The following is a 26,967-nucleotide window of genomic DNA, read 5'->3' on the forward strand; positions in this document are numbered from 1 at the left end:
AGGAGTGGGGAGATGTCCGGGGCAGTGGGCTCTGTGGGGTCTTTGGCTTCTATGGCAGGTGGGAAGGGAAGCCTCGGACCTCCAGGGACACCGAGACTCTGGGTTGTTGCTACACCCACAAAGGAAGCCTTAAAAAGAAGCCCCAGCTGGAGTTTGTTGAGGTGGCAGGGAGTGGGAAGGATTGACCACACAGTTCTCTGAAGGGGAAAGCCTAGCAGCTGGGGAATGAGGGGCTTCTCCTCTCACTTGTCTGTGTAACTCTTGTATCCGAAGGGAATCTCAGAAATAAGATCCTGGGGTCCTAGACACCGAGGACCTTCCCACTTAGTCAACACCCCTGCCTTTGCCTCGGTGCATACAACTGGACTAAGGGCTCCGACTTGCCACCCTGTCTCTGCTGGGTCTCAGGCATTCCTGCAGACTCCACACCTTGCTATGACCTTCTTCATGGCCCCAGTCACTTCCTTGTTCCTCAGGCTGTAGATGACAGGATTAAACATGGGTGTGAGGACCGTATAGAAGACAGACACCACGTCATCCTGGCCAGGAGAGTGGTAGGTTGCAGGTAGCATGTAGGTGTAGACCAGGGGTCCATAGAAGAGGTTGACAACTGTCAGGTGGGAGGAACAAGTGGCCAGGGCCTTCCGACGTCCCTCCACGGAGTGCATCCGGAGCACAGCCACCAGGATGAGGGCATAGGAGGTGGTGATGAAGGTGATGGGCACCAGGAGGACCACCACACCAGTGACAAAGAGTACCTGCTCATAGGTCTCTGTGTCTGCATAGGCCAACGTCAGCAGTGAGGGCACTTCGCAGAAGAAGTGGGAAATCTTCCGAGAGCCACAGTAGGGGAACTGAAGGGTCAGTGAGGTTTGAATGGAGGCATTGAGGGACCCTCCCAGCCAGGAGGCTGCGACCATGAGCAGGCAGACGTGGCGACTCATGAGCACCGGGTAGTGCAGAGGGTTGCAGATGGCCACATAGCGGTCATAGGCCATGAGGGCCAGCAGGAGGCACTCGGCAGCTCCCAGGAACATGAAGAAAAACATCTGTGGCCCACAGCCCCCGAAAGAGATGCTTGTCCAGCCGAAGAGGAACCCCACTATCATCTTGGGGACAGTGACTGACGTGAAGAAGATGTCCAGGAAGGACAGCTGGCTGAGGAGGAAGTACATGGGTGTGTGCAGCCGGGTCTCAGCCCAGATCAGCAGCACCATGGCCATGTTGCCGGCCATGGCGAGGATGTAGATGAGCACCACCAGGCTGAACACGAACAGGTGCAATTGGCTCTCGTCAAAAAGGCTGGTGAGGACAAAGCCTGGGATGGAGGAGAGGTTCCAGGGTCCTCTGCCTGCCTCCTGCCGCGCCTCCCTGTTAGGGGAAAGGGAGCCAGCTCACCAAGGACCCAGCAGGCGCCTTCCCTCAGGGAGGGAAAGGTGGAGGTAAAGGTAGCAGGACAGCACGGGAGCCCAAGGGGGCAGCAGAAGGTATTCACAGGTTCTTGGACACAAGGAGTCTCCATTGTGTGGGTGGACACTCGTTCACAATGGAAAATGACTACAAAAGGCCTGGCACGTGGCCAGAGCAGTGTTCAGAGGGAAACTTTAGCACCACATGTGCATTCTAGAAGAGAGGAAATGCTAGAAACCAGTGATATAAGTCTCCATCTCAGAGAGTCAGGAGAGGGACAGCACGTTACAGTGCTCCATGTTTAATAAAATGTGCATAGTTAATATAAAAATTTAATCCCAAGTAAACAGAAAAGCAAATGCACGTGGGGAAAGATTTTAAAGACTTTTACTTTCGACTAACCTGATGACTACATCCACAAATTTGCAAGTTGTTTGGTTCAGAATTCTCATTTATGTGGGGATCCATGTGAGACATTTCCCTTGGATATGGCTGTGTGCCCAGGTCTGGTGAAAAAGTGGTCTCCATAGCTGCACAGCTGTGCTGTGCCAGGTCCTCCAGCTGTCTTGTCCCCCAGGAGTCCTGGGTTGGTATTGTGCTTGGGTGCAGGGGGTGTTTTTATGTAGGCTTTGGGCAGTATGTTCTCATCCTCAGTCAATTGTGCTTTCTTCTTATTTCAATAGTTTCATGATAACTGAGGGTTGTCTTTGTAAGAATAGCCTTTATAAATTTTAAATAAAGATCATTCAGGTGAAGTCACATCACAAGGAATATCAGGCTCAGCTATGGTGGTAAGGCTGCCTGCAGGTATTTTAGGAGGCAGGCAGGAGGGGAACCAGAGGTGAGGCCATAGAGAGTTGGTGAACCCCTGCTCTGCTGGCAAAGCCCTGGGCCACCATGCCCGTAGGAACCCTGCTCCCAGCACCCCGAGTCCCAGGGCATGCTTGAGCTCTAGCTTGGGTCTACAGCAGATGACTCAATAGAGGGATGGGAGGGGAGTGAGATGAGCTGCGGGGTTCTGTAAAGGAGCTGAGGCTGTGAGAGAGGCTGGAACTGGAGGGCAGCACGGTGTCTTGGAGGCACACCAGAGATGTGACAATCCTGCATGCCAGCAGGGCCCTGGGGTCCACCAGGGAATCTAATCCCTGAGACTGGGCTTCCAGGCTGCTGTGGTGGGCCTGAGTGGGGACCCACTAACTAGACCGTTGCACTCATCTTACATGCTGAGGCTGGGATCTTCCTTGCCCACAGTTGGACAGCTAGGAGCCACTGCAGGAGTCATTGTCCCCAAGGGGCTTCCTGCTCTTCTTGTTGTAGCAGGAGTTCCCCCTTCTCTACAGCCTTGAACTACCAGACCCACGCTGCTGGTTGGTCCTGGGTGCACAGGTCTCAGATCTGACTCAAGAAGCTCAGTGCTTGATTATCCCAGGGTCCCATAGTCCCCTCCCAAAGCTGAGCACAGAATTGCCATTGTTAAACCCAAGTGTTCCATACCAGGCTCCTAGTGAAGATGAGACATACTGCTTCTATTTTCTATATTTTGTAGTGCATCTTAGAGTCTCAAGAGTCTAGAGCCTGCATCTTCCAGGACTGGCTGATTCCTGGACATGGGGAACAACTGGCCCATCAGCTGCCTCTGACATGTAGACCATTCAACTGGAGCTTGTGCCCCTCACCACCTGCCTGTGCCAGGCTCCTACAGTTTGGGCCACTATCCTGTCCTGGATAGCCCCAGGACAAGGTGCTGGGCAACTAGAGACCACCCCATAGCCCAGAGTGTGTCAGACTATGCAATCTGAAGCTTGTGCCATTGCTAGCCCTTCCTTGCCTGTTGCATCCCACAAAATACCCAACAAAGGCTTTGCCTATTCCACACTCTGCCTCCCGGTGGATCAACCCTGCTGCCTCCGAGTGGCATGCTCACTCCTCTTGGGAGCTGTGAATCAAAGTCATCTTTCCAGGCAGTGCCTTACCTGACCTGAATAAAAATGGTCTCAGGTACATTTTGAAAGTTCCCCTAAAGAGAATTTTCTCATGTCCTTGTTTTAGGCACAGCTTGTTTTCTGTCTTTAATGTCTCAGAAGCATTAGATTTAGCATCGGGAAGGAAAGTGGTCCCACATCCCTATTTTGTTGGTCACAGTATAGCTATGAACCTTGGCCAACAGCTCTGGACCTTGCAGGCCACATCTGAAGTTCTCTACCTTAGCATGAGGAGCATCTGAGGCTGGCTAATTCCTTGCCAATGGGTGCTGTCATTGCACAAAATTTAGCAGCATACCAGACTCTGCTCTCTAGGTGGCAGTAGCAACCCTTCCCAGGGATGTCACCTGCAGGGCACTAGCACCAGTGGTGGAGCGCCCCCCCTCCCCCGTGCCATGTTAGTTATTGTTAGGTGCAGGACAGGCTGAACTAAGTTGTCTGCAGGGCATGCCAAACAAAGTTAGCTGCAGGGTGATCCGGCCACTCAAACCCCCTCTGTCTGGTTTTTTATCTAACCTTTTGCTTCAAGTCCAAATGCTCAAGCCCCCTCTCAAGGCTGAACTCTTAACCCCTCTTGTACCAACAAGGCAGCTTGCAAATTCAGAGACCCTGTTAGATTTAGGCAGCACAGCAGAAGGACTATAAAAATCTTCCCCTGTCGCCCCCCTCCCCCACCTCTTTTTCTCCTCTTTTGCACTGCTGCAATAAAGATCTCTTGGTTGCTTCGATATTGTGGTCACTTTCCTTTCAGTTGTTGTCCTCTCCCTTGCCTCCCCCTCCATAAGGGCAAATAAGAACAACAGCTCACATGATTAAAATCCTGGTCAGTTGGATGTCCTTTGCTGGTTTGCCCAGTTAGAGCTCTGTGTTCTAGGGTGCAGCCTCTGCATCAGGCTGCCTGGGTGCAGGCCTCAGCTGTCTCCCAGCCCCATGGCTTGGGCAGCTTACCCAAGCCCTCATCTCAAATACGGACTATTGAGAGCATTCAGTGGTTTATATTTGGACAGTACCTGGGAGAGGGTCTGCAGGAGGAACGAGCCATTTGGGTACCAGCTGCTGATGACATCAGTATTTCCATAAACCCAAGCCTCTGCTTACCTCTCTAAAATGGGATCATCAGGCCTATTTCACAGTACTATTATGAGAGAGTTGAATAAAAAAACTGGGAGCTTGTGCTTTCCCATAGAAGATATGTACTAAATGTTAGCACTCTTCCTTTCCTCTTAAGCAAGATGGTTTTGCAAATAGTTTTCATGCAGAATCATGCATTTGACATTTGCACTTACCTTCAAAGGGCTCTTCGTCCCTCCCACTTGGAGATTTCCTTTCCACTTGCTTTGTCTCCTAAACCATGAGTGTTTTGTGATTGGGCGGGTGGCTCTCCTTATGTAGACTACAAATTACCTGAGACTAGGGATTATGTCTGTCTTGTATATTTCACCACAAAATATGGATATTCATCATGGTTCCCATTCAGTGCTGGTGGACTGCAGGTACGTTTGTGGTAAACATGTGAAAGAAGTGCACCCTTGTTCACAAAACACTGCTGCCTCAATGTCCTCCCTCATCACCAGCATCTGAATCTGGCATCTCCTCTGCAGGGCTGTGATGCCTGCCTGCCTCCCAGAAAGTCCTGCCACTGGGTGTTTTCCTTTATGGCCGATTCTTAGCATGGATACACACATCTGCATTGCAGTATTTGTGTGCCTGTGGGTGCCTGTGTGTACTTGTGTGTGTGGGTCTGTGTGTGTATGGGCCTGTGTATGTGGGTCTCAAAATAATTAGGGGAATTCTTTTTCTTTCACACTGTTTCAGAAAAGAATCCATTTTTCTCTCCTGTCCTTGCAGAAGCCTAGGTTAGAACTGGTGAACTGGGCCATTGAAAGCTGGACAAGAACCCAAGCCCCTGGCTTATTCCCCCACAGTCTTCTTGATTCCTCCTTCTTTCCTCCCCTTTTTTTCCCCTCTTTTCCTTCCTCTCTTGTTCTCTTACAGAGCAAACCCTTGACTGTTACAATTGAAGACAGCTCATTTATGGAAAGGGAGTGTTAAAATAACTTTACCTGTCAGAGACTTCACGTGCTGGAGAGTCTCACGTCACACAGGCTGTGGCTCTGCCTTTCCATGGGCCATCTCCAGTTAAAGGCTGCTGGCATGGGGCACACTTGGCCATCCCCTGTCCCGCCTCCCCTCCCGTGACACCCCTACTCACCTCACAGGGCCCCAGCCCATAGTCTCCATCAGGACGCTTGCTCTCCTGCTGTCTCTTCTCCTTCTCCCTTGTCCTTCTGAGCTCCAGGTCACAGCTCAGAAACCAGGGCGGTTCTCTTGGGAGGTTCGCACACAGGACCCCGACGGCTGAGGCGTGAAGTCTGTGTCTTTCCGCGGCAGGAGGGCTCCTCACTTTCCCGAGAGCCCCTTCTTTCCTTTACTGCAACTAGTGTGAGCTCCCTCCCACTTCAGAATGGTGGGACTGAAGGGCTCTTGCCCTTGACCTGGCCGGTGGTCCCAGCCCCCAGAGGCTGGGATGGCACAAGCCTGGTTAGCACTCAGAATCCAGCTGTGCGACTGAGGTTGCTGTGCTGCATTCCCGAGATGACAGGAACTGCTTGGTCCCAAACCCTCGAGTCATGCGTGAGGCCAAGGGGTCCAGAGCAGAAGTGCCAGGCCGTGTGCAAGTTGAGGTGGTCTGTGGAGCTCAGGGCACAGGACACGCACACTTCCAGGAGTGAGGTCTGCTCTGTCTGGGATGCCCCTTGGTCTCTGGAAGGTTTTGAAGATTTCCAGGTGATTGAATATGGAAAGACTTCCTAGATGGGGGTCTAGGATCCACTGAGTTGGGGACTTCAGAGGTGGAGGAATGACACATGTCAGCTGGTGGTGCATTCGGGGCACCTTAGACCTGAGTATGGTCTCTGGACCAACAGTGTCAGTCGCTGGAGTAGAGGGGAAGCTCTCACTCTCTGCCCTGGATTCACCAAATCAGAGACTTGGTGGGTCCGAGTCTCCTTTAACAAGCCCTGCTGCAGCCCCCAGCTCTCAGCCAGGGGCAGTTTCACCCCACAGGGGATATCAGTCAGTGTCTGAAGGTGTTTCTGATTGTCCTGAGAAGGAGGGGGCACTGCTAAGGGCATCAAGTGGGAAGAGGCTAGAATAGCACTCGTGGCAAAAATCAACCGGTCTGAAAGGTACCTGGTACCAGGGTCGGGCACACCTACTCCCGACCTGGTTGCTGCAGTGAATTTGGTCTGTCCTAAGTGCTGCTGGCTCTCAGAAGGCAAGGCTACCCTGCCTGTGAGATGTCGAGGTCAGCAGGGCATACCCTGGTGGGTGGGCGAGGCCATGGGTAGCTGGGAGGATGGATGTGTCACCATTACAGAAGAAAAGTCAAGGCTGAATCTCAGTTGAAAGAAGGAAGGGGGAGATTTCGAAGGCATGACAGTTCATTTCCTTCCCAGCATCCACACAATCTCAGGACACAGACGCTGTCAGGTCTGAGTGACTGAGCAGCTTGGCCCAGGCAGCCACTTGGCTGTGGTGGCATCAGAGGTGTGAGACGTGCACAGAAGTCTGGCAGGCGCTGCCACTTTTTGATGCACGTAAGCTCAGTCTCTAGAGGGGTGACGGTGGCGGGATCACTTCTGTCCTGTCAGACAAATGCCTGGCCTAGGGGCAGAACCTGCACAAGTCTGCCAACTTGCTTTGCTGTTCTGCAGACATGGCTGGAAACAGAACTTGGCACCAAGGACACAATGAAAATGAGAGAGCAGGGAGCTGTTTTGTCACCAGTTGACACAGGCCTGGGGAAGGAGAGACAGATGCCTCCTGATCCAGGCTGCTGCAGCCGGGGCTCCTCAGCTCTGCCGTCTCTGGGCACACAGGTGGCTCATGTCCCCACCTGCCTGCCTTGTGTTCTAGCACTGTGCCCAGTGTGCCTCTTACAGGCCAGCAGGAAGCCAGGACCCAGAGGAGCAGAGAGACCACTGACTCTTTCTGGCCACATCCTGTGCTTGTTTTAACATCATTCTAGCTGCTATCCAAAATTGGTAGTGACTAGTCTAAGTGATAGTCTGATTCAAATAGCTACCTTAAAAAACGCAATCTGTAGACCTATTTTAACCCCAGGACACAAGCTTCCTAGAAACGGATCCAATCAAACCCAAGTGTGAACATCCAAAGATGCTGCATATATGTCAAAGGAAAAGCAGGGGGAGAGAAATGAAGCTTTCTCCCAGCTCCCACCCTCCGAACCCCCGCATCCTCAGCTAAATGCTGGAGAAGACCCAGGGTTAAAGACAGGCAAGGGGTTTACAGGGGAAGAGCCTTGGGGGAAGGAGCGTGCTTGTTTTAGAACAGCTGCTTGAGGAAGCCCTGGGTTCTTTCTTCCAGATTCTTTACAGATGGGGGGTGACGGGCCTCACCTGTGCGGTCCCCGAGCCCCATAGCCAGAATGGTCAGTCTTCCAAACCCCACGGCCAGTGCTTTCCTCCTGGCGGGCTCCCTGGTGTTTCCCAGGGTTTTCTGTGAGGGGATGAAGTGACTCAGGACGGGGATACACCTAGATTTCAGTGTGTTTTAAGAGAGCAAGTGTCCAAGTCAGAGATAAAGCTCCTGGCGTCCTGAGAGGCTGGGCTCCTCAGGAACACAGGCTGGGACTCCTCAGTGGTGACAACGTGCCCTTGGGGCCTGGGGCCCAGGGCACTGTGAAAAGGGCTGTCTGTGTTCCCAAGACACCTGGGGCAGGCTGGGGGATGTACACAGATCGACACCTCGTGTCCGGGGAAACACCTGCCAGGGGGCAGGTAGACAAGCCGAGGTCCTTCTTTCCTGCCACCCTTCCTTCCTCCCTCAGCTCGGTTCCAACATGTTCTAATGTGTTTTCCTCAGTTTGAAAGAGTTGAGAATGGGAAGCAAGCTAAGGTTTCTTTATGCCCTATTTGTGTCAGACATGTAGCATATTTCCTCATTGAACACAGCAGTATGAAAGGGTAATAGATCATTATTTTAAACACGAGAAAACAGAAGTTCAGAAGGTTAACTAGCATGCTGCTCAAGATGGTCTGCTGTATAAATGGCAGGTCTGGTCTGTGAGCCCAGTCGAGGTCCAGACAGAGCCTTGCCTCCGGGTCTAGGAGGCAGCCAACAGGCCCTCTAGCAGCCCTGGGCACACCCTTGGGGCTTGGATGGGGCTGGTGTGCCCACAACATTCCTGTTCAGACTCAGGTTTCCGCAGGGCCAGTAAATTGACATCTTGGATTGAACTTCCTTGCTGGAAACAATGACTCTGGCCTATTTCTCAACAGAAGTCTTCCTGATTGTTCGTAAGCAGTGGAATGACCGCCCGCTCGGCTTTGAGTAGTGCAAAACAGATTTTAAGGCAGGTTCCACGCCCAGTGTCTCATGACTGCAGTTTGTTTCTTGAGGCAGCTGCGCATCCCATAAGCAAGCATGTGTTGCTGCGAGGAGTGCGCCCAGTCCCTGGAGGAGGCAGCATGCTCAGAATCTGGCCTCAACACTAGGAGCCATGACCTATGGTGAACCCTATCACTTTGTTTTGCAGAGATGGAAATTAGGACTCCAACAGGATCGCCTCTTTCTGGGAGCAGGAGCCTGGGATTGCCGGTGGCTCCCACAGCTGCCAAGTGGGTTCATTTATAACCAAACGTAAGCACGCTTCAATGCCACGTGTCCCACTCATCCCTTCTTCCTTCTGCTTGCTCAACTCATTTGTGCTGTCCCCTAAGCATACTTTGGCCTCATGCTGGACTGACTTCTGGGGTTGGAAGCTGCACACTCTATCTGGGAGATCTGGCAGTATCGCCTTGATCTTCTTCTAACATTCATATGCAGACCTGCTCACCTGCCCCAGGTCCCAGGGCCACAGAAGCCCTAAGATGTGCAGGCCAGAGGCCAGGGAGGAAGAGCCTCCCTTACCAACACAAACCTGGCAGGGAGGCTGGGTGACTCTGCTCACTGTGGCACGTTGCTTTAGGGAGAGTACACTGCACATACACTCATGTGGCTGTGAGTGTAGAGAGTGAAATGGAAAATACGAGTCTCTTTTTAAAAAGTGTGTGGCCCTTTGTTCAACCCCATTGTCAGATAAAAAAAAAATTGCTCCATATTGAAAGGGCTTCACAATTACAGGCAAGACTGGGGAGTCTGGTTTTCTTTTATTTTCCCTCAACCTCCTTCCCACTCTTGTTGCTTCTTCTCTCTCCAGTTTCCAGATATCCCTGTCTCTGTTGTGGTGACACAACCTTATATCCAAGGCACTGACACTTAGTGGGACGAAAGTGGCCTACAGGGCTTCACACAAGCCCTCTGTTTGGGAGTTTGGTGTGGGCCTGGCATTCAGTCCCACGTGGGTCCTGTGCTGACTCCTTGCAGGGCGCCTGCTGCCAATGCCAGGGGAAGCCTTGCCTGCTGCTGGGGCTGGGTTGCAGCCTGTTCTCCTCTTGATGCAGCCTCGTGCTTGTTCATCTGACAGTGCCTCCCTCCAGGAGGGCTTGCAGGGAAGGAAGCAAGGACATATCCTTGATCCATCTAGTCCCTTGGGGACTCTCTAAAAGCAAAATATCAGAAGGGTTAGGGATGCAGCACAGGGGTAGAGCCCTTGCCTAGCATGCATAAGGCCCTGGGTTCAATCCCTAGCTCCAAAAGAAAAAAAAAAAAAGAAGAAGCATCTCTAAGAAGATGAGGCTTTGGGAAATGGCTTCCTTGGTTTAATCCTGACTCTCTCCTTACTAATCACATGGCCCTGAGAAAGTTACTTAACTTACAGCCTCCTTTGGGCCTACAGATGTAATAATCCATACTTCATGTGTTTGCTGTGACAACATAAAGATCCTAGCCCAATCATGGCCACTGGCAAGGGCAGGGCAAACAATAGCTGTTGTTACTGTTGATATCCAGAACAATACTAATGACTGCACCAAAGACTTATAATGCCGATGTCAACATGCAATATTAACAGAAAGTTTTCAATGTGCGTGAAAAATACAAGGATCACTGTATTTTACACAGGAATGTTCAATTGTTGCCTGTGGAAAAGAAACTCCAGTGGGGATTAATGCAGGATGGTCAGCCTAGGTTTTTGCACGTGCCAAGAGTGTGAAATAATCAGCTTGTTAGGGAGGCTCACCAAAGAGAAAAGTGACAAAGAGGGTAAGTTCTGCATTAGCCTTAATGCAGAAACCCAGCCATGCCAAAATGGAATGAGTGCAGCTTTAAGTCATAGCACAAAAAACCAGTGAACTGAACGACCAAGTCATGCCATGGGAGAACTCGACTGTGAAACTATGAACCCTTCAGTGGAAGGCCTGGGATCATCTCTTACCTAGGAGAAATGTGTGGGTAGCTGGGTTTTCACTTAGGCAACCATAGCATTCAGAAAGTGTGAAGAAAGTAGGGGGAAAACAGGCCCCCCTCAAGACAGGGCTGACCACGTGAGAGTGCCCACTGCCGGGACCAGGACTCCATGCTAGTCCTGATCTCATCTGCCGAGGGCCACCAGAGGTTGTGACAGTGAATGAACCCAAGCAAGACTGCAAAGAACATAAGCTCTTCTTCATGGCCCAAGGGGTGAGAGCGAGCACAGGAGCCTCCCCAGCAGTTCTGCAGTTCTCACTTGCAGAGAACTGTTTTATACATGTTGAAAAGAGACGGGAGAATTCAGGATCTGGAGATGGTGCATGATGAGAATTTTCTTCACCTTTTACTTTTAGTCTGACTACCAAGCCTTACTCTTCCTTTACAATAATAAATGTAAGAACATAAATGGATTATGTCCAGTCAATCAATTCTTGGTAAGTTCAAGATATCAGGCTGTTTAGTTGGACTTCTCTGTGCAACAATTTACGAGAATACATGTTTGGTTCTGGTTCATCCCTAAGGAATTAGTGGGACTTAAAACTGATTATCACACTCCCCTGCTTGGGTAACAGCAGAAATAATTATTTTTGTTTATTTGTATGAAGCTATTCTCCAGACTTGAGTTAATGGCAGAAGACTCAAACCCCAGGAGGGCAAAGCTATGTCTGTGGGTGGCTCTGGCTCTCTGGGGGGAGCTGGGAGGACTTGGTCTCTCTTGCCCTGGGCATGTGATCCTGCTACCCCCCACCCCAGCACTCTTGGTGGACAGCTCTGGAAAGCTGAGAGTTCCCTGGGCATGCAGCACGAGTTCTGGGTGATCTGCACCAGCCAACAAGCCTGCTTCTCAGGGGCCTGGGGACCCAGAAGGGTGCTTCTGGCCCCTTGGGCATCCCCACAATTAGCCTGTGCATGTTGGCACTTCCAGTGGGTGATTAAGTGATATTTTCTAAACAGCACTGCTCCTCCTTGCACACAATTGTCTTGTCCTCAGAGGGTCCTGTACTCAGGCAGTCCCTTCTCTGAGGGCAGGGTGCGCCTCCTGGCTGGCCAGAGCCAACTTACCCTCTTTGTCACTTTTCTCTTTGGTGAGCCTCCCTAACAAGCTGATTATTTCACACTCTTGGCACGTGCAAAATCTTAGTGTTTTAAAAGTTGTACTTTTAGATATAAATGATGAATTTTAGTTATGTCTACTGTGGTACAAAAGGTGCTGTGACTCATGAGTACTACCACATGGAGTACTTCAAGGTGGAAAAATTAGATTGAACTAATGAGCACCCCATCACTCACATGCTTATCCCATTTTGTAGCAAGCACACTTGAAGTGTGCCCTCAGTGATTTTGAAATATAATTATTCACTCCATTCACCACCCTGTCCAGAGCATCTCAAAGACAGTGCAGCAGCCCTGGTTGCTCCTAGCTGGGGCTTTCAGCTGCAGCTGCCCAAGTCCCTTTCCTCCTGCTCTCTGCTTTGTGGGTTTGTTTCCAATCACACACGTGAGTGGGAACACGCGGCCTCTGTATTTCTGTGTGTGCTCTATTTTACTGATCGTAATGTTTTCCAATCTATCTCTGCTGTTGCTAATGGCAAAATTCCTTACTAATGGCAAAATCCCTTACTTATAAAAATTGGAATGGTGTGTCCATCTGTATGTATTCCACATTTTCTTTATCCGTTCATCTGTTGATGGACTCTTCAGTGATTCCTTATCTTGGCTATTGTGTGTTGTGCTGCATCAAACATGAGGCATAGATATCATTTTGTCATGCTGATTTAATTTCTTTTTTGATAACTATACATCAATGGGAATCCGTGTTTGTAGCTTGTTGAGGAGATTCCATATGTAGTTGCATTATTCTGGCTGAACTAGTTTACATTCCCACCAATAGTGTTGAAGGGTCTCCCTTCTCAGCCTCCTCACCAATACCATGTCATCTTTTGCTGTTGGCCATTCTGACGTCTGAGAGCCCATCTCATGTGATCCGGTTTGCACCTCCCTGATGCTGCACAGACCTGTGTGCATGGACAGTGGTTCCAGATCATGTTTTCCTGAGGAGACGAGTGCCGAGAAACCCCACGCCATCTTTCTCCCATCCCTCGTGTAACTGTCTGAGACTCTGCCAACCTACTTCCCACGGGGTGCCTGCTGTGTCTCACCAGCACCAGGCAAACACAAGGACTCCGATTGCTCTCAACACAGGTTTTCCATTAAAAAAAAAAATTAAGGCCATCTTAGTAGGTGTGAAATGGTATCTCCCTGTGGTTTTTTGTTTCTTTCTTCTAGACGGGGTCTCTAAGTTGTCCATGCTGGTCTGGAGCTGGAAATCCTTCGGCCTCAGCCTCCCAAGTAGCTGGATCATAGGTGTGCCAGCAACATTAATCTCTTATTAGAGAAATGACTTGATTTTTCCTGTTCTTTGGAATCTTCTCCCTGTTGATAGTGTTCTTTGATGGACAAAATTCTTAATTTTAACATAGTCCAGATGATCTCTTTTTTCTTTTGTTACTTGTGATTTTGGTGTCATAGTTTAGAAATCATTGTTAAATCCAATGTACGAAGCTACCCCTTATATTTTCTTTAACGAGTTTCATAGTTTTTACTCTTCGGTCTCAGTCTTGGATTTTTTGAACTAATTTTTGTACATCATGTAAAGTCCAATTTTGATTTTAGATTGTGGATATATTTTCCCAGCACCATTTGTTTTCAGTAATGGTTCTTTTCCCCTTGGATGATCTTGGCAGGCTGTAGAAATAGTGTGCCAAATTCAATGGACCCTAGGTGTCAAGTTTCTTTCAGGCTCTCAGCTCTATTCCTTTGGTCTATATGTAGATCCTCATGCAAGTACCGTACTGCCTCTTTATTATAAATATTAACTCATTACTGGTGCAGAATCATGGATTTCACTGTGACATTCCCATACATGCGTGTATCAAGCTTTGATTGTACCCATCCTCCTTACTACCCTTTCTTTCCCTCCACCTCCACCCCTCACTCCAATCCTCTCCATCCACTCTCCTTTCCCTACTAGTCCCTCTCTGCTTTCAGATTTCCATGTCCTCTTTCTTTTGTTTGTTATTTCCATATATCAGGAAAAAATGGGTCTAACTTAACATGAGGATCTCTAGTTCCATTCATGTTCCTAAACATGATTTGATTCTTCTTAATGGCTGAAAGAAAAAAAATAGTGATTGTGAATACCCTATGAGTGGTAACACTCCATTATGTATTTACACCACATTTCCCTCACTCATTCGTCGGTTGAGGGGCACCCAGCCTGGTGTTGCTATAAATATGGGCATACAGTGTCTCTTTTGGATGCTGATTTAATTTCTTTCAGGTACATCCTCAGGAGTGGTATAGATGGATTATATGGCACTTCTATTTTTGTTTTTTTTTTTTGAGGGAAACTTTGTACTGTTTCCATAATGACTATACTAGTGGAGATTCCCACCAGCTATGTGTAAGGGTTCTTTTTATATTTGTTATATTAATTTTTTTAATAGTCATTCTGACTGAGGTAAGCCGGTATCTCAGTGTAGTTTTGATTTACATTTCCCAGATGGCTAAAGATTGGAAGCCTTTTTTCATGTACTTATTGGCTGTTTGTAGTTCTTCCTTTGAGAACTGTCTGATCTGATAATTTGCCTATTTACTGAATCGGGACTATTTGTTCTGTCCATACTGATTGGTTACCATAATTCGGTCATAACTTTTAAAATCAAGTCGTCCCACAACTTCATCGGTTTCCAAGATTCTTTAGGATGCCTTAATGTTTTATGTACTTTTGGTTCTTTTAACCCCTCTACTTCCTTTTCTGTGGGTAGTTGATGTTTATTTGGGAGTGCACTGTCTCAGTTCCTTTCTTCTCTCTTTTTCTGAATATTTTCTTGTTATTTTGTAAGTGGTTAGTTTGAGGATTACAATTGATCCCCTAAACAGATTTAGTTTAAATAGCATGGAAACATTCTGCTCCTATCTCCCTACCTCTTCTTGATGTTGCTCTTGTCACAGATTTTTATAGATTATGTTACTATTTGTGTAAACTTGGAGTTATTGTTTTATGCATTTGCCTTTAAAACCACATAAGATAACAGAGGAGTCACAAACATACTGATTTTTATATTTATTTTTACGGTTACTTTTGACAGTGTCTTTATCTGCTCACCAGGGCTTTGGGTTACTATCCAGTGTCCTTTCATTTTAGGGAAATGTGTCAATTTCTTTTTCATTCCTGAAGGAGAGTTGTGGAGGATACAGAACCCTTGGCTGTTTTTTTTTTTCTTTTAGCATTTAAAATTTTTCTTCCCACTACCTTTGACCTCCATGGTGCCTGTGGAGAATTTGCTGGTAATCTTATTGTGAATGCTTCATGAGTGGTCTTAACCCACAAGCCTGTTTTTGTGATTGGGTTTTTGTTTTGTTTTGGGGATTGAACTCAGGGGTACTCTCATTCTTATAGAACTACAACCCCAGCCCTTTCCTAAATTTTATTATGAGACAGGTCCTGCTAAGTCTCCCAGACTGGCCTTGGACTTGTAGTCCTCTGGCCTCTGGAGCTGTGCACACACAGGGTGCACACCACGATGGTTCACTTCTGGCCTCAGGTCGACTCTCCTGTACTGTGCATAGTAGTGTCCTACAGGCAAACAGCTCTGTTCACTCTTTTCTTTTTTTCCCCTCTGCCTCTCATGATGGATAATTTTAATTGTTTATGTAATTTCAAGTATAAATTGGCTCATTCTTTCTTCTGCCTGCTCTGGTCTGCTGTTAAGCCCTTCTAGTTAGGTTTTCATCTGGTTACTGGGCTTTTCAGCTCCAGAATTTCAATTTGGTTTCTTTCTATAATTTCTTCTCTTTATGGATGTATGTGGTTTTCCTTTACTTCTTCAGTGGTGGTTTCTATTAACTCTGTCAGTATATTTCAGACTAGTGAATTAGAGCTGTTGTTGAAATCCAAAGTTAGGTTCATTTTTAACTGGGTAGAAGAATCAGTCAGACGTGTTTTAGGTACATTTATGGTCAATTTTTTCTTGAAGGATGGTTAGATATTCTGAAGAGAAGCTAGCACGATCATTGCGCCAAGTCTGTCTGTGGTGACGTCTTTGGCTCCTGCTGCTGTGGACAGCCGTTCCTCAGGCCCAGTTCTGCTGTGTTGCATGTGGTTGCTCCTTTAAAAAGTGCCTTGGTTTGAAGGTCACTCTGTAAGTCACTCAGTCCACAGAAGTATGCCCATGTCCCCACATTCTTCTATTAAATACTCACCTGTGCAGAATCAGGGGTCGGGGGGCACGTGCTACTGGGAATCCTGTTTTCTCTCAGTTGACAACACCATGATTTCCTGGTTCACAGAAATCAATTAAACAAATTATTAAAAATGGGAATAAAGATCCTTAGAGAATTGAGTTATGCCAGCCGTTTTGTCTGGTTCAATCTTGGCATGGAGTTAGGCTGATAGAAGGGGCTCTGCAGCAACGTGTCAGGGGAGGTCAGATGTCCTTAGGGTACATACTTTAATGTCTCTTAGCCACATCTTCCCAGACTTCCTGGAGTCTGGGTTCCTATGATGGCTTTTCACAAAATAAAAAGCATTCAGCGTGGACCAAGCCCTCCCCAGAGTGTTGGAATAACTTTCAGTTTACATCTAGCAGCTTGCAGCTGTGAGCAGCTCGGAGTGCTTGAAGAGTCGACACTCATTCAGGCCTGATAGGGATTCCTGCAGGATGGGATGCTCTGCTCTAGCGAGCCTTTAGTGAAACCACATCCTTAGCACTTGTAGTTAGCGTTACCAAGCTGCCAGGCCAGGAAACTGATAACCAGGAGCTTCGACACGGAACTTCTAACTTAGAAACTCCCTCCCCTAGGGACAAAGACCCTTCCTGATGATAGCAATATTTAGAACATCCTCATAGTGTGGTTACATTAGGCAGAAGATGATTGGCTTATGGATACTATCTTGCTTGTATGATTGAAGGACCCACCCCACTCGAACCCTATAACAATTGTATGCATTCCAAAAATAAACTGAGCTACTGGACGACAACTTGAGGATTGTCTGCTGCCAGTTCTCTCACCAGCTCCCAGAGTCTGTGTGTTGATTCCGCCCACCGCGACAAGGTAGTCAAGCAACTAATTGACCAGAACCACAACACCAGAGGAGCCTTGTTACACTTCTTCATATGGCCAGGGACTCTCAGCGTCTGGTCTGGGTCATTTGGTGAGTGAGTGTATGGCATGCTCCGAGGCGGTGAGGTTCCAGCTCAGGTAGGTCTCTAGTGGTGGACCGTGTAGGATGTGACTCAGGGGGACTGTTCAGTTGCCAGCCAAGTCTTCTCATGTCCTTTGTGACCACAAGTCATTCCTTCACATATCCCTCCTCCTCACCCTTGCCCTGGACAACAGGCAGTGCACTGCTGAAGGCCCTCTCTCTTCCCCAGCAGTCCTGCGCCTGTGGTACAAAGGAGGGGGCCTGACGTGGTTCAGTTCTGGAGAGGTCCCTCCTTTCTCTGCCCTCTCCTGCCACCATTGTGAAGACTCGACCCCACTGTGTGGTTTTACAGATTCAGTGTTACTGTCCTGTCTTAGGGACCCCCCCTGAAGTTAGAAGCCTGGCTTCAAAACTAGGTGTGACCTGGGGCAGCTCACTGAACATGTTTGCGACTCAGGGAAGACAGTGTCCTTACTGTTGAGAATAAATAAATAATGCACAGGGAAGAGCCCTGTATTTGCTGCTTTTCAGCAAGGTTGGGACAGGATCCTGATTGCCTGGAGTTGGGCTTCTCCTGAGTCATCTGACTCATACTTGGGGCATAAGCGTGGCATGACTCCAGGTGTCCAAGGTATGGAGCACTTTAGCATCTGTCAGAAAGTCCCAGGCATCAATCCACCTTCCTGATGGGCATACTATTTTATGTGTTTTTATTTGCAATTTGTTTTCCATAATTTTACTCCTGAATAATAGTATTTTAGAATTGAGAGTGATACCAAAAGATGTCATGATTAACCTGTGTCATCAAAAAGTGTGCCGTGAAAGCTAACTGTGCCATCTCCTAAGACACTAAGGCACACAGCTAGGTGGCAGAGCCAACAGTGCCGAGGAAAGAGCCCAGGAACCATCCTTGTGGAGACTTTGGGAGATGGACAGGAACAAGAACCAGAGCTCCACATTCTCCTGGTGTCCAGATGGTCATGTGAAAAGCAAGGCCATCCACAGGATGCCTCTCCTTGGTCTATGTAATGTGAAGCCGTGAGTGCAATAGGTTTTTCACGTGCATTTCTTTTGATCAACCAGCTCGGCCCGTGGCCCTCAAGTGTGCCTCTACCCGATCCTCCACTAGAGGTGCATGTTCCCAGGGAGCCTGTCCTCACCAGGAGACCCCAGTGTGCAACTGCTGTGGGCACTCCATGTGCGCTGGGCCTCTCTCTCCATGCCTGCTTCCTCTTGAGCCCTTGTTTTTCAAACCCAGACAGGTTCCTGTATCTGCTTCCTGTTCCATAAGAACAAGAGGCTGTTCCTGTGACCTCCCAGCGACTGGGATATTCAAGGGCACACTCTCCTTCCTGGTTTCCAGGATGTGTTTCGTTCTAAACTATTTCTTTATTAATGAACTGGCCACAGACAGTTTTGTAGGGAATCACACATCTACCAAACACTGTGCAGAACCACCCTCAAAACCCCAGAGCAACTTAATAATGGCCAAGTAAAGTCTCAATATTCACTATGAAAGAGGAATTATGATGACACATTTTACAGGATAAACTTCAAAAGGCACTTCAAAAATATGAATCAGGGATGGAGCCAAATACATCTCCTAGAATCTTAGGAGAGAATTGGGAAGCATTTTAAGTATGGAAATGATCTTCGAGGTCAAGTTCAAAGTCTTAATTGGCACAGAGAAGTTAAATACAGTTCTTTTTTTCACACAGCTGACAGGTGTCCAGGCTAGGTGTCCAAGCGTCAGGTTCTGTTCATTTCAGCTAAGTTAGACTGTAGGTCACAGGGCAGTGGAGGGAACAGTGCTTCACCTCGCAGGTGCCACAGGTGTGGAGCTCAGGCTCACTGCCTGCTGGGTGGTCCCGAGTCTGCAGCTGGGGAGGCTGTTCATGTCCACTTTAAAGTGCCCCTTCGCCCCACCACCTTTCTCAGTGCAGTAAGCACATCCTTGTTCCTCAGGCTGTAGATGAGGGGGTTGAGCAGGGGGGTGAAGATGGTGTTGATCATGGAGAGCCCTTGGTCCTGCTCTGCAGTGTGGGCAGACTGGGGGGTCATGTAGATGACCAGGGCTGGCCCATAGTAGAGGCTGACGACAGCCAGATGAGAGGAGCAGGTGGCCAGGGCTTTCCTCCTGCCCTCTGGAGAGTTCATCCGCAGGACGGTGAGGAAGATGAGGATGTAGGAAGAGACGATGAATCCCAGGGGGAGAAGCACAAACACGATGCAGATGGTGGACACCACTGTCTCATAGAGGGAGGTGTCTCGGCAGGAGAGCTTTAGGATGGCCGGCATCTCACAGAAAAAGTGGCGGATTTCCCTGGAGCCACAGAAGGGAAAATGCATGGTGTAGATGGTGTTGACCAGGGAATTCAGGGCCCCTCTGCCCCAGCACACCAGCGCCATCTGCAGGCAGACTCTGGAGTTCATGATGGCTGGATATCGCAGGGGGCTGCAGATGGCCACGTAGCGGTCATAAGACATGAGGGCCAGCAGCAGGCACTCGCCACCACCAAGGGCAAAGAAGAAGAAAACCTGGGCTCCACAGGCAGCTTTCGAGATGTCTTTCTTCCCTGAAAAGAAGTTGATGGCCATCTTGGGCACCGTGGTGGAGATCAAGGCCAGGTAGATGAGAGAGAGTTGGCTGAGGAGGATGTACATGGGCGTGTGGAGGCGAGAGTCGGCCCAGATCAAGAGTGCCAGGACCAAGTTCCCCGTGAAGGCGAAGATATAGACAAGAAGGACACAAGTGACGAGGGTGCCGAGGTGCCACAGCCCTGGGAAAAGCCCCAGGAGAAAGAAACCCGTCCCCGTGTCATTCCCTCTCTCCATGCTCAGAACTCCCAGAGGTGCACTAGACGGAGGAGAAAAAAACAAGTGATGATGAGAGGGGCTGGCTTTATTTCCCTTATAACGTGTCACACGTACTTCCCTTGAATGGCAGCCTCAGTGCAAAAATAAATAAATAAATAAATAAATAAAAGGAAAACTCAACAGCTGGCACCAGAGCATTTCTTAGAACTCTGCACACAGTGTTGACATGGACTTGGGAATGGTACAAACAGGAATAGACCAGAGGAGAGGCATGGAAGGAATCGACTGGGTTCTTCAGAGAAGAGTTAACTGTCGAGAAAGTCCCAGGATCAGGGCCAAACGTCGTCTAAGAACAGGGGTACACAGCATGCCTGATAATATTGCGTGTGCTGCTGCCTGCAGATGCCTTTCATTATTCTGAAACCTTGGTTGGTCTGAAACCTGTTGGGTGCATCCATGGAGTGGAGCAGGGCAGAGGCAATATGTGGCAAGAGCTGTTGGTGCCACGAACCACCCCATCACCCACAGCCACGGAAGCCACATCTCAGAGCTGGTGGTCCTGAGCTCTGGCCCAAACTGTGACCCACGAGAGGCAGATAGAAAGTTTGGATACATGGTATAGGCTGCCTTCTGCACCTGGCATACATTCCTATCAGCTTTATTCCAATTTGGGATGTCGTAGGGACCCCCCCCTTATAGCTGCCTTGCACATAAGAGAATGGCTTATGTGCTCCATTGGAACAGGGGTGTGGACACTGCTCTCTGTGAGAAATTATAGTGCTTCAGGCCTTGACTGGTTTCGTCTCCTTAAAGTAAGAGTAATAGCGATCAATGGTCAATGCCTCAAACTCAGCACCATTTCTGATATTTGTCCTCAAATGCAGTAATAGAAAATGGCACAAATGCTCTAATCATAGGCACTGGTTTGAGTCCAGCATGCTGGATGCTCAGTGGCTAAATCTGTATGTGGATCTGTCGATGTGTTGTCTTGGCCAACACAGCTTAAGAAGAAATGGACTCTTATAAAGAAGCTCTAAGAATGTTCTCCTCCTCTTCCTCCTCTTTCCTTTTTCTTTTGGTACCAGGGATTGAACCCAGGGGTACCCTGTCCCTGAGTCACATCCCCAGCTCTTTTTTTTTATTTTGAGATAAGGTCTCCCTAAGTTGCTTAGGGCCTTGCTAAGGCTGGCTTTGAACTTGTAATCCTCTTGCCTCAGCCTCCCAAGCTACTGGGATTACAGGTCTGCACCACCAAACCCAGCTGTGAGTATGTTCTCTATAATCCTGGTTGAAATCATGGAGCTAGTCTGAGAGAATTGCAATGCCCAGCTTTTGGTGTCCTTCTTGAAATTACGAAATAGGTGATTCAAGAGACTGGTCTCTTGTGTCCTTTGAGCTCTCTATTCAGTGCCCACAGGATATCCCCTGAGGCTGCTGGCTGTCCTGAGTGCCACCAGCCCATTGCACAATGTGCCTCCCCAAGAAAGTCTCATTCTTCCTCTGCTGCTTTGGTCTCTGGGACCTGAATGAGACGGTTCTCCCTCTGGAGAGAGAGAGCTGGCCAGACAGTTACCTCAAAGATGCCTTCCATTTTCAAAGCACATTAGGGTATTGACGTGGGAAGGGGGTTTAGAAGTTCCTTTTAGAAGATGACTCTTAATGGACTTTATAATTTTGGAGCATTTTCAAGTTCATGGGAAAATTGAGAGCAAGGATTTTCATACCGCTTGACCCAATGCATGGCTCCCTCCCCCCATTAGCAGCCTTCCTGAACACTGTTGACCTGTGCTGTCTCATTACCATCATCCAAGCTACAGTTGACACTAGCCTTCACTCTTCATAGGAGCGTTTTAAGATAATAAAAAAAGCTAGCTTTGATCTCAAGGACTGATGAGTGGAGGTCAGTGGGCTCGTAAGTACCAGCTCAAAATGACTGCCCGAAGCATGGGCATGCCATCCACGGAGCCTCACCTGGATGCTCCCAACAGGCTCAGTGGTTGCTGTCACTGTCTCTGCTGGGGAGGCTTGGCTCTCTGTGCCTGTCTCTCAGTGCTGACACAGTGACTGCACAACATGCTCCCCAGTACTGGGGGAGGGAAAGAGGAGGAAGGACAGAGGCAGGGAAGGGGAGGGAGCCCGTGGGGCCAGTCCTGCAAATCCCACTGCACTCACCTATGGAAGCAGCGCCTGGGGCGTGACCCGCCTGTGGCTGGTTCAAAGTGCAGGGCCACCTGTGGAAGAGCTACCCTCTGTCTCCTCAGGCCTCATGGTTGACTGGTCATAAAGCCTGGGCTGGTCCAGGTCCCGTTGTCCTGTCTTTGACTTGGAAGCTATATGCATGGTTCTGCTTGGTTATTGTTTTGAACTCAGTGACACCATTACACCATTTTTCAACAAAACTTGAAGAACAATTACATAAAAATCATTACTTAAGAAAGAAAAAAAAATTAATCATGAAGTTTAAAATAAATTTCTGGAGAGGCAGAAATGCCAACATATAGAAAATGATGGTAGTTGAAATACTTGTGTTTCTTAAGTGCTAATGAGGCAGCCTTCACTGCTTTAGGTTCTTCATTCATTATTTCCACCAGCCTTGGGCTAGGGGTTTCCACAGTACCAGAGAGGTCAAGTGGGAATCCAGGACAGGCCTGGATCTGAGCCAGGCAGCCTGACTCGCAGTCCCTGTGCCATCCCTTCCTGTGGGTGTCCTCCCCTGTTCCCTGCCACACCGCTTTCCCCTCTGCCATGGACACCATGCTCCACCCCATCACACCTGGCCACCACCCCACACTTCTGCACCATTTCTCACCTGGTCTGAGCACCTAGTCAGGGGTCCATTTCCCACTCCAGCTCATCTCTGGCTACCTCCACGTAGTGCCAGTGTCCCTCCTCAGAGCAGACAGCAGGGCGTCCCCTAATGGTCGATTTCAGGGCCGTGGAAACGGAGCTCTCACAAGCTATTGGTGCAGAGCCCCACACCTGGCATTCCTGCCCTGTCTGCTCGGCTGCAGCCCTGAGAGATCTGGGCCACGTTCTCCAAAGCCCCTCCCATTCTTCAGACAGTCGCTGTGGAGTTGGGGGGCCATCAAGCAGCTGTGGGAGCACAGGTTAATTAATGTCTGGGGGCAGAATCCCAGTGGGCAAGAGGCTGGTCCCAGAGGCTGTTGCCTAACAGCAGACAATGGTGTCATCACACGGCTCCCTTCCTGATGCGCCTTCTCAAGTCTGTCCCCATTTCCCGCAGGGACACAGCCCCAGTGCAATGTGGCTGGTGCTGGTGAGGCTCCGCTCCCTTCTGTGAACCTCAAGTCGGCCATCTCAGTGCACTTTCCACAGAGAATGATCTGATGCCCTCAGAGAAGACCCCTTTTCTAGGGTGGTCACTGACTTGGTAGGAGCGGCTGCATAAGCCAGATCCTTGGCTGGAATGGAGTGAAGATCACTCCAGGTCAGCTCTGTCAAGGAGGAGTAATCAGACAGGCTTTGGGGATGGCAGAGAGCAAATGTCCCCAAGGGAAGTCCCTTCCCACTAGTTCCAGTTTCCCTCCTCAACATCACCCTGATGTGGCTCACAGTTAGGGTGAGAAATGGAGAAGTGTGGGGACAAGTGGCCCAGGTGTGATGGGGTAGGAGGGAGGCATGCAGGGCAAGAGAGAAGCCTGAGGAGAGGAGGGGGCATGGCAGCTGTGACATCACAGGTAAAAGATGGCACAGAAACTCTGAGTCAGGCTGCCTGGCTCAGATCCAGGCCCTGTCTTGGTTACCCATTGCATCTTGGGCAGGCTAGGTGGCCCCTTTACTCCAGTCCCTCATCTGTAAAGCAGTACACAGTGTGTTGCTTGGTGGTGAGTGCACAAAACTCCAAACAGCGATCTTCTAGCCCTGTTAACTGCAGGGGCCTCAGTGTCAACACCTGGCTTGTAGGCGGGGCATTGTTCCTATCTAGAAATACTTTTTAAATGTAGAAATTATTTATTTTTTCCCACTTGCATTTTGATAGAAGACTGTAATTCTGGAATCACCTGGTTGAAGAAGAGAACCAGGCAGTGCAAACCTAAGCCAAGAATGTCCAGTGAGACCAGCCTTAGAGGTCTAGATAGACCCTGGCAGGTGTGGGCCTGGCCCAGGGCCCCCTCCACTCAGACTCTGAGGCCACCCTGTCGGGATGCTATGAGGAGGTGGAGGACCACTGTGCCTTAGGTGGCTGTCACAGGTGACGAGACCCAGGTACAAGACAGAGTGGCACAGGCAGCACTTAGAGAGGAGTGCTTGAGGGTGTGGCCTGGGGTTCCCGGGAGCGGCGGGTCCTGAAGGTCCTGAGCCATCCCTCCCTCGATGCCTCTGCCTCCTTTCTTTTTCCTTTCAGTCTTCTGATCCTGACCCCAAGGCTTACGTGTTAGAGCAAGACCTTCGGGCTTCTGCCAGGCTGGTTGGGGGGCAGACGAGTGGCCAGAGCCCTAGGTGCCCTTATGCAGGTGCGGGGTCCTGGGAGAACCCGGATGAAAGCCTGTCAGTGGTCAGTCACGTTGAGCCACTCACTTGAGAACTGTCAATCTGACACCAGGCAGCACAGGAGATCAAACGTCTCTTTTAGCAAATGTGCAGGGCTTCCAGAGGCCTCTGGCTGCATCATGTGTGCTCTGAAAGCTCTGAAAGCCAAGTGATCCAGAGGCAGTCACCTCCTTGCTCCCCCAGGGAGCTCTCCTCCATCCCCCAGGGAGCTGTCACCTTGGGGTCCTGGAGACCAGGGAGCAGAGCAGGAGTGAAGCTCTGCCAGGCTGGAGCATCCTGCAGGGGCTGAGGACACCCAGGATAGCTGGTGGCATCAGAATCTGTCCTGTGGAAACTGAACAGAGCAGAAAGGACACCAGAGAGCAGCTTCTGGAACCACCTATTTCATTGTTCTGGGTTTGGGAGGAGGTTCAAACTCAGACATTTGGTGAGCCCTGGAGAGCTCCGTAAGCTGTGACCAGGGCTGGGAGATACTGTGACCAACTCGGCACTCATTAGATGGTTCTGCGTGCCCAGGAAGGGGATCTGGGTGGCCAGTGTCACCCAGATTGCTCAACTACACCTTTTACTTATTCATCTGGACTGTGGATATACAGTAGCTCCTGGGTTTCAGACTCACATATTTTCTTAGATCCAGGAGTATTAAGTGTTAAGGAAAGTGAAGAGTTAAAGGCCCGGGGAGCAGTTGGGTGGCAGAGGCTGCACGTCACTGGTGCTGGTGCTGTGTCAGCTCAGCAGCCCTTGGCCTCTCACTGAAGCTTCTGCCAGCAGAGGATCCACTCGGCGTCTTCCTCCTAATTCAATTCATGTATTTAATATATCTGACATTTAAAGTGTTTTGTTTTAAATTAACATGAAGTATCTGAACATGCTTATGGGACACTGTGATGATGGCATTTCCATCTCTTTGTCATTTCATTACGTTTGTGGCCTTTGTGTGCCTTTCTTCCAGCTCTTTCTAAGAAATAGAACAGGGTGTTGTGGAGTACAGTTGCCCATGGTGCTGAGGAGCACTGGAACTTGCTTTCCTGCTGAACTTCATAGATTCTGTTGAAGTTTGAAGTAATTACTGTGGGAGATTATCCGTCCTTCCACGGCTCATGTGTCCTAGGCCATGGTCTGCTGATCTGTGGAGCCAGAAAAATCTACCATCTATATTGGGAGGTGCTGGGGATACTGGCTATCCTGTGTACAGCCTCTTCCACCTGAGAGCGGAGCAGGCAGGTGGACAGCTCCACCATGCTGGGATGGGTGCTCGAGGTAGATAGTCCCCTTTGGACTTGTCATGGCCTTTTACGCCCTCTCCTTCCTCACTGCTCTTCATGTGAAAACCTTCCAACCAGGAACCTTGGCTGCCTGCTCCTTCCATCTCCCCTATGACTGGGTTAACCAGTGGGTGACAGCTGCTTCCTCTTGTGCCCCTCAGTGTTTTTCTGTGTGTCCTCATCCAAGCAAACCTGCTGCCTCCATCTGCAGCCTGGGAAGCAAGGATGTGGTAAGAGACCTGTGAAAGTTCTGGGTGAACATCGAGTCTCTAAAATAACCACAAAGACGTCCATGTGAAAAACAGCTGTGTGGAAGGCCAACAGCAGACCCCGGGAGCATGCACTCCTCATTTCCCAGCACAGACAAGGACTTTGCTCCATTCTTGGGGAAAAAGCCTAGGTTCAATTTATTTTTATTTTTTATTTGTTTTAATTAGTTATACATGAAAATAGAATGCATTTCTATTACACTACTACATAAATGTATAGGATTACACTGGTCATGTAATCCTACAAGCACACAGGGTAATAATGACCGATTCATTCTACTGTCTTTCCTATCCTCCACCCTTCCTCTTCCTGTACTTCCCTCTGTCTAATCCAAATTTACCTTTATTCTTCCCTAGCCAACCCCCCCGCTTATCGTGAACTAGCATCTGCATATCACATCTGCATAGAAAAAGCATTCAAAGCCTGTTTAATTTTCAATATTATTCATCAAGAAGTTTAGGCATTTTTTAGTAATTAATTTGAGATTGTTTCAAGCTGACTAAATAACTGAGGTTCCCTCTCTTTTTTTTCCCCCTAGAAAAGCAGAGAGAAATCTACTTTTAAATGCTATTCAATTACAAAAGTCACTAAAAAACTATTGGAAAAGTATCTGAACTTCTGAAAATTAAGCCAAACAATCCCTTTTAACACAAGAATTCACAGTATTTTATTATATAATGTCTAGAATGAACCAAAGTCTCAGTAATCTTGTCTATTTGAACAGCAGCAAAGGAAGAATAAGAGGCCCCACAGACAAAACGGATGCAGGCAACTCAAGCCCAGGTGAACAGTGATGTCAGTCATTGACGTACCCTTACTTATTCACATCCCATCCAACAGGCTTGGAAGACATTACATCTGACAGCAATAGAAAGAAGAAAATCATTATGGAAAGAGCTGGAAACATAAGAAGGACCCAACAATCCAGTATCATATATTATAGAAACAGCTTCATAAGTTTCAACAAATTGAATGCATCTCTACAACACTGAGTTTCTCTCTCTCTTTTTAAAATATTTATTTAGTTATAGGTGTACATAATATCTTTATTTTATTTTCATGTGGTGCTGAGGATTGAACCCAGTGCCTCTTGCATGCTGGGGGTGGTGCTTTACCTCTGAGCCCCAGC

General features: G+C 48.8%; 2 protein-coding genes across 2 annotated transcripts; both read right to left on the bottom strand.

Annotated features, from left to right (window-relative positions):
* Positions 1–404: 404 nt before the first annotated feature.
* On the bottom strand, positions 405–5,624 carry LOC143386285 (olfactory receptor 2V1-like). Its single transcript, XM_076841478.1, has 2 exons — positions 5,605–5,624; positions 405–1,371 (listed from the first exon to the last, which is right to left on the bottom strand). The coding sequence occupies exons 1-2, from the start codon at positions 5,622–5,624 to the stop codon at positions 405–407; spliced, it is 987 nt and encodes a 328-aa protein (XP_076697593.1).
* Positions 5,625–18,867: 13,243 nt separating this feature from the next.
* On the bottom strand, positions 18,868–19,809 carry LOC143387092 (olfactory receptor 2T2-like). The gene has a single exon (XM_076841741.1). It carries the CDS (start codon positions 19,807–19,809, stop codon positions 18,868–18,870), a length of 942 nt encoding a protein of 313 aa, XP_076697856.1.
* Positions 19,810–26,967: the final 7,158 nt, after the last annotated feature.

Source organism: Callospermophilus lateralis, unplaced genomic scaffold, assembly GCF_048772815.1.
Source record: "Callospermophilus lateralis isolate mCalLat2 unplaced genomic scaffold, mCalLat2.hap1 Scaffold_1118, whole genome shotgun sequence".
NCBI classification, from domain to species: domain Eukaryota; kingdom Metazoa; phylum Chordata; class Mammalia; order Rodentia; family Sciuridae; genus Callospermophilus; species Callospermophilus lateralis.